The sequence below is a fragment of the Papaver somniferum genome, chromosome 11 (assembly GCF_003573695.1).
Source record: "Papaver somniferum cultivar HN1 chromosome 11, ASM357369v1, whole genome shotgun sequence".
Classification (NCBI taxonomy): Eukaryota; Viridiplantae; Streptophyta; class Magnoliopsida; order Ranunculales; family Papaveraceae; genus Papaver; species Papaver somniferum.
In genome coordinates this window covers 48,137,441-48,145,552 of record NC_039368.1, presented here as the reverse complement: position 1 = coordinate 48,145,552, position 8,112 = coordinate 48,137,441, and the positions used below count along the sequence as shown (strand labels likewise).

The window sequence follows — 8,112 nt, the reverse complement described above, 5'->3', positions numbered from 1 at the left end:
TAACAATCCGTGTACTCTTCTACAACTTCACGAGGATCTTGATGCAAACTCTCTAACCCCTGCCAACTTAACATGTTGTCATCCAAGTTATTCCAATGACGAAGCGACGGATCAGGGTCATATTTGGCTTTCCATGAACCGGTGGTGCTCTTTGTACCTTTAATTCCATTCGGAAAAAACTTGAACTTTAAGTTTATCGTCCTATGATACTGTTTGGATAACTTTGAAAACGCGGGGGTATAACAACCACACCTAATATTTCGTTTGAAAATCTGTATGGACTCAACTTCAATATAATTCTAAGAGCACCAACTTAAAAGCGAGACTCAATCAAGAAATATATCAAAGAGATTTATCTTTTTCTCAATACAATCATTAAATCAACTAGATAGAAATCCGTGAGACTGATTGATATGAGAATAACTCGGATGGTACCAAAGACCAATATCTGAGTGTCAATCAAGTTATATCCAACAATCAAGGTTGGATTTATCAACTATGATTGAACTACGCACAACCTGAGATATTTCAATTATATAAACAAATATAATGCCGAAAAGAAATTACACAGACACCAGAAATGTTATTAACAAGGAAACCGCAAAATGCAGAAAAACCCTGGGACTTAGTCCAGTTTTGAACACCACACTGTATTAAGCCGCTACAGACTCTAGCCTACTACAAGTGAACTTCAGACTGGAATGTAGTTGAGACCTAGCCAAGTCTCACACCGATTAAGAGACAGTCGCGTTTCTTGTGCCTCTTGAATTCCAGAAAATTTTTGCGCAAGTAATTCCATTAGATGATCTCACCCATAACTAAGAGTTTCCACGACCCAAAGTCGAAGACTTATAAACAAATCTCTCCCACAAATATGTCTATTTTGGTTTTGTTTCTGTCTTTAGATAAATCAAGGTGAACAGGAAAATCAACAAATAATCCGGTATTATACTAACGAAGAGCAGCCTAGAAATATTAGTCACCTCATAATAACCTAATTGATTAACAGAAGAAGTTATTGTGGGATCGCAAAAGTCTGAGACGAAGAACTATTGTGATTACTTCTTATATCTTACCTATCGGAGATAAATCTCGAGTAAATCTTAGAGAAGATAAAACCTAAAACGATAGAAAAAGAAAGATCAGAATACGCAATTACAAATAGAGTTGGATCTGGCTTCACGAATCCCAAATGAAGTTTTCAAGTCGTTAACCTAATAAGAGATAGCACTATGGTGCTAGCTATCCCTTCCATATCCCTCAAATGTAGGGAAGGGATGGCACAAGGAAGGCAAGCTTTCTATGGTTCCCTTTCATCCCTTTCCTACACTAAACGGGTACTCAGTACGCGTATGAACAGTGCCAAACGGGTACTCAGTACGCGTTTCAGAGGTTTATGTTCACAGAACTTCGTCCCAATCGAGCATTTCTGCTTCTTTTCTAATTTGTATCCTATCAAAACCCTATCTAACCCCTCTTACACCCTTTCGATCTTCATATTGATTCATTGCGATTCGATTGCTTAAATTAAAAGGGTTTGATTGTTACTACAAGGTGAAACAAATCCATTCTTCAATTTCGGATTTCATCCAAAAAATCATCTAAGGTGAGTGATTCTAATGTTAGGATTTCAAATTAATTTGATTTTAATTTTGATGAAATTGTTGATATTAGGTTGGTTGGATATGTAGTATGCAATTCAATAACGTTATTAAAACATATATTTAGTGAAAAATCCATGATTATTTGTTGTGTGTCTTGATTTATGTTGAATAAAATGTTTGTAAACTACTACCAAATAAATGTACAACCTTGATAGACTTGTATTTATGTATGGTATACACAAATTGATAATGTGTTTGTTGTTTGCTAAGGTGCATAATGAGTCTAATGCGTTCTTATGTGAAAGCTAAATATGGAATCTATTTGGATACCTCTAGTGACAGTGATGAAGAAGAGAAAGATTTGCTAATGTTTACACAACTATGTTTGGATGAACGATTGCGTATAATTAGAAAACCTGTACCAAGGGAGGTACAAACACGTAGTGTAATAACGCGTGATCGAGTGTGGCATGATGCCAAACTGATGAATGATTATTTTACGCCTGGAACCGGTTATACCTCTAGACAATTCAAACAACGTCTAGGCATGAGGGAAGACTTATTCGAGAAATTTTTAGGAAAATTGCTTGAAGTTGATCCGGGATAGCATCAACGTCCGGATGCAACCGGTACTATATGGCATTCTCCGCATATGAAAGTAGTTGCGGTGATGAAATGTTTATGCAAAAGTACGCCAGCTAATAGTGTTGATGATTACACTCGTATGGGTGCCACCACAATATACAAGTATCTAAAAAGATTTTGCCACACCGTTTGCATGACTTTTGGATAAAGATATTTGCGTGAACCCACTCCTGAAGATATTCAGAGGTTGATAGATGAGAATGCGGACCGAGGTTTTCCTGGAATGCTTGGTAGTGTTAATTGTATGCAATGGCCATGGAATAATTGTCTGATAGCTTGGCAAGGAACTTACCGGGGTAAAGATGAAGAGAGTAGTTTGGTATTAGAGGAAGTGGCATCATATGATTTTTGGTTTCGACATGCTTTTTTTGGAATGTCTGGATCAAACAACGATTTGAATGTGTTGGCACACTCACCCCTTTTTGATAACATGCCAAAGGGTGTAACACCTCCATGCAATTATGTCATCAATGGTCACCACTACAATATGGTTATTTCTTAGCCGATGGTATCTATCCAAAGTTGACTACAATTGTACAAGCTTTTTCTCAGACATTGGACATTCCCGACTATGTGAGGTTCAACTAGTATCAAATGGCTAAAAGAAAGGATGTCGAGCGTACTTTTGGAGTGCTTAGGATCTCCCTGTAAGTATTGGCACCAATCTAACTTGAATCTAATTATGAAATATTGTCTTATTTTACACAACGTGATTATCGAGCATAAACGTCGGGATACGGATTGGGGCAGAGTTGTTCCTGTTTCGATTCCGTAACCTACCGTTAATGGCCATGTATTTATGTCATCTCTGAAAAATCTAGAACTGCACCTACAACTAAGAAATGATCTTGTCAAGCACATTGCTGCGCGTCCTGGTAGAGGAGGCGCGACAGAGGACTTGTCTAGTTTGAAGGGTTCAGATGTGGAATACGTGGTACTTTCACCATCAGAAAGAGATTATAATGATATAGACTTAGAAGAAGAAGTTGTTCCCGGACAAAACGAGGATGGAGCATTTGAGTATTATGGAGATTACATTAATCAAATTCCATATGAATTTGAACATGGAGATGAACATGTTCACTCATACGGACATGTGAGAGACGAATATCAACATGAGAGATGACGATGAGGATTTTGGCGATGAGGAGGATTCTGACAATGATGATGAGGATTCTAAGGATGACGATGATGAGGAGGAGGACGATGATGAGGATTCGGATGATGACGATGATGCTCCGTACGATGATGCGGGTATGTATGATGATGATGATGATGTTGAGGCATAGGATGTATTTCACTGTCGTGTTTTAAGATCGAATGTTACACGCACTTGTAATAACAAATTTTAAATTATTTTTGGATTTCAATTATGTATACAAATGATAACATTTATATTTGATGGCATATGGTTTATAATTACGATAATCCATGAAATCATTTAAACAGTATATGGATATGTATACATATCCGTGAAATCCTTTTGTACAGTATATGGATTAGTATACTTATCCGTAAAATTTACTTCTACATTGTGTGGATATGTATATTGTCCATGTATAAAGGATTCACAATCTCTTTACCAATGAACACATTAGTTCGACCAACTCAGTTCTCCAACTTCAAAAATAAACACTTATTTTTGTCCAAGTTGTTATCTACAACACTTTTCTCAGTTAATTATGGTGAATTATATTCCGGAGGAAGACGAGTTGATAGTTAGTTTATGGGTTGAAGTTCATCTAGATAATGAAGAAGAAGATGAACAACTAAATAACACTAACCTTTTGGAGCAGTTGCTGCAAAGGTTGACTATACATGATGGGATTCCGAATCAACTAACGGTTAAGTATGTGAAAACAAGGTTAAACGTTATAACTTCAGACGTAAAAGTATATGTATCGACAAAGAGATCGTTATATTTATGGAGGGAAGTAGGAAATCGTAAGAAACTTACCGGTTACCTATTAAACATTTTTTTTGTATGTTTACTGAATTTTTGAATAATTTAAATGTAAACTGATATTGTTTTCTTTTGTTGTAGGAGCAACAAGCTTTGATAGTTACCAAAAAAAGAAGGGGAAACCTTTTAGATTTTTTAACGGCTATGTGATTCTGAAAAACAGTTTTTCGGAGTATAACCCTTCCCCCTTTGAAGATTAATCCTCCGAATCATCATATGAAGAGTAAAGAATTTAAATGAAGATAGGTTTTGTGGGTATCTCTCTCTGTAAACCCTCACGAGACATAACTCGTCCAATAGGGTCACCTATTGGTTTAAATGCTGGTTGCACGTGCTTAATGTAATCGTCAATCATATGAATATGAAAATAACTATTATTATTTATTGTAGAAGCATATTACTAAATGTTGATCACATTTAAACTCTCACACATACTAATTATAAAAAATCACATTACATCAATTGATATTCGATTAAACTAAAACAACACTTATTCATCCCATGCCACCGTTCCATACTCAAGGCATCTCCAGTAACGTTTTCCATATGTTTTTTTTACACTTGACCGGTGCATTTCCATAAAAAATAACAACCCTCAGTTTCACACGGACCCTTGGTGCATTCAAACTACACCTTTCCTTTTAGTTTGAAGTTGTTGCAGAGTTATTCAACTTTTTCTTGTTTGATTGCATCTTTCATTGCATCCTCCAAACATTGTGCTTCTCCCGGACATTTAGTATACTCACATTCCAAACACCTTATCTTCTCTGGTACCGACTCTTTTACCTTCCTAATGCCGGTGCAACCTCGTTGTGGACATTTTATATATAGCCATGGGCATTGAAGAAGACTATGTGTATCCATGAAACAACATGGACAAACCTCTTTTGCTTCCACACATACTATTTGTTTTCCATTTCTACTCGAACTGTTAGAATACATAATTGAGGTTGTTTATATCTAAGAATGAATTGAGATTGTTGTTGGTTAGAAAAAAATGTTCTATATTTATATAAAGAAATAGAGTCGTTGGTAAATAGAGTCGTTGGGAAATAGAACCGTTAGGAAATAAAGCCGTTGGGCACGAGTTGTTAGAAATAGATCCGTTGGGCACGAGTTCTAAGAAATATGGACGTTGGGAACGAATCCTAAATAAGAAAGATAACTCATTCTTCTTTGCATCATCAATCTACCTATTCTTCTTTGCAGTGTTAATCTTGGAGGTGAAAATCAAATATAAACATCTATTCAATGGCAAATCAATCAGCAATTACCAACTCAGTCGAAGACATAATTAGAAGATGCAAGCGAACCACTCAATCAATTGCTGCAATGGAAAAGGAGATATGCAAAAGAGGTCATAAAGCTACTACGAACACAACAACGTCTTCATCACCTACCAAATTAACTAATGTGATGGATGAAGTGTTAATCAAAGGAAAATCCACAAAAGATACCATATATTCATCAGGGGGAGCGACATAATACGAAGAAAAACTCAAGGAATACGAAGAAAAACTCAAGGAAAAAGAACGAGGTCAACAACACTTCCAATCGAGGGAAAGGTTAAAGGATGTTGAAGAAGATACGGAATAGATTAGGAACTTTTACCTTCTCAAGGATGATTTTCCCGAAGATCCTAAAGATCATACTATATTTTGGATTGAAGTTGGTTGGGGTCCTTACGTTAAATCGACGAGCAAGAAACCACGCTTTAATTATGAACCATCCTACATTTGTTCAAGAGTTAATCATGTTAGGAAATTATGTATCGAGTACAATGAGTTACTCGATAGGTACATAAGGGACAGATCCGCTGCACAAGATGCATATAAAGCCTGGAGAGGAGAACAGTTTTATCATATCGAAGCGGCTTTGATCGTTGAATCTCACACCAATAAAAATAATAACATGTAATGTATTCATACCTATCGTGCACCATGTTAAGAAACGAAGGCAGAGAAATAAACGCCTTTAATGGTTTGATCTGTTGTAATTTCTTTTTAAAGTTATTAATTTGAATATGAAAGTCGTTTGGTTACAACATATTGAAACATATAATTAAATCAAGCAGCAATTTAAATTAATTTAGACAACACTTTTAAAATTAAGTTAACAACAATACTAACTAGAAATTTAGGACAACACTTTTAATTTAAACATGGACTATTAATTAAAAAACTAAACTCAATAAAAGATAAAACAATTAAAGATGGATTACATCTTCATCTTCTGAATCTTCAACGCCGATTATATGCATTCCCTTCAAAATCTCCTTTTGCTTGCGTCGATAATATTTTTTTTCGGTGGGAGCTAACCGACTAAGGTCCATAGACATTATTGCATTGTCTTGATCTAAATGCATTTGTTGTCGATGCATTTGATTAGTATGTTGGTCAAGCTTTTTCAAATTGAGTAAATCTTCCATTTGATAACTCGGTTGTTGAGTATACCCCCAAAAATTTTGGTATTGGCATTATTGTTCCATTCTCATTTTTTCCTTCCTTGACCGTGTTTCCTTAAGATACTCCAAAATACTAGAACTTTTTTGATAGATCCTATCTTCTTCCATCTTAACCTAAGATGTTCCCTCATCACCTTCTCTAAATATGCCTCGCTCACGAACCTTCTTCTCTCTGGCTAGCTTTTTGGCTTTCTTTGTTCCTATTGGACGTGCATTTTTCTTGTATTTCCAACGAGTTTCTCCATTGGGAAGAACTTTAGTACCATCTTCGACTGATACAAAGTTACGATGATTATTAAACAACTCACTGTTTTGGCTCACAGTCAGTTCATAATTATATCCAGGGACCTTTTCTCTACACAATTCATAACATGCATCATACTTGAATGGTTGTCCCCTTTGTTCCTGAAATTGCAAGCGACCATCTCTTGTCTGAAAAATTATATAAGAAACATTAGGTTTATTACTATTATCACCAACTATATGGAAAAACTTAACATATTAATAGAACTTACCAAATCTTCGTGGCTCGCACCGCTTTTGGTTTGCCGATATATAGCGTTAAGAATGGACACGAATTCTTTGACACCTTTTTAATATTTTTCATCTTGGTTTTTAAAGCTTCAGAATCTCTTCGGAATTCATTGCCATTGCGTTCCTCAAAAATTTGATGAATACGTATCCAAAACATAGCGGTTTTTTGCCCCGAACCCAAAATTTCGTCCATACTCACATAAATAAAAGCAATAGTAAGATCAACCTCTTCTTGTGTGACAAAATTATTCACCATTTTGTATGAAACTAAGATATAAAAACTTGAGTGGAAGAAGATAAATATAAAAATCAAAGAGGTATAGTAAGATGAAGAGAAAGAAGAAATCAATTGATGTAAGAAGGAAAAAGTAAGAAATCAATTGAGTTGGTGTGGTTTGAGTAGAGAATTAGAGTGGTATTTATAGAGGATTTTGAAAAAATGGCCATTGGGACCCGACGGTGTGGAAAATAGAGTCATTATTAATGATGGATGGTTTGGATCGGGTGTGAGAGAGGTGTAAACCCAAAAAGGTCAAACAAATATAATTTCCGAAACGGGTACTCAGTAGCCGTGTAAAAATCTACGGATACTGAGTAGTCGTATCAACGGTAATACGGCTACTCAGTACGCGTAAAGTGTAAAAAAACACGGGTATTTCCCTTCCCTACAACTGGTATCATATGTGATCCTCCTTCTAAGGAAAGGGGTGATTTCCCTACTCGTGTAGGGATTTAGGAGACCATAGTAGATGGATTTTTGGGGTTTCGGGGGATAGAGAGGGATAGGGAAGGGAAAACTAGCACCATAGTGCTAGCTCTAATGGTTTTGGAAAACCCTAGCTTAATGGAGAATCAACTCTAGTTTGCAACTAGGACACAAGAGTGTGTCGGGATTAAATTTC

General features: G+C 35.9%; 2 protein-coding genes across 2 annotated transcripts; one reads left to right on the top strand and one right to left on the bottom strand.

Moving 5' to 3' along the window:
- Window positions 1-3,364: 3,364 nt before the first annotated feature.
- LOC113324387 (trigger factor-like) lies at window positions 3,365-4,309 on the top strand. Its single transcript, XM_026572708.1, has 3 exons — window positions 3,365-3,532; window positions 3,926-4,113; window positions 4,294-4,309. Exons 1-3 carry the CDS (start codon window positions 3,365-3,367, stop codon window positions 4,307-4,309), a joined length of 372 nt encoding a protein of 123 aa, XP_026428493.1.
- Window positions 4,310-6,790: 2,481 nt separating this feature from the next.
- LOC113324386 lies at window positions 6,791-7,466 on the bottom strand. The gene is made up of 2 exons (XM_026572707.1): window positions 7,212-7,466; window positions 6,791-7,108 (listed from the first exon to the last, which is right to left on the bottom strand). Exons 1-2 carry the CDS (start codon window positions 7,464-7,466, stop codon window positions 6,791-6,793), a joined length of 573 nt encoding a protein of 190 aa, XP_026428492.1.
- Window positions 7,467-8,112: the final 646 nt, after the last annotated feature.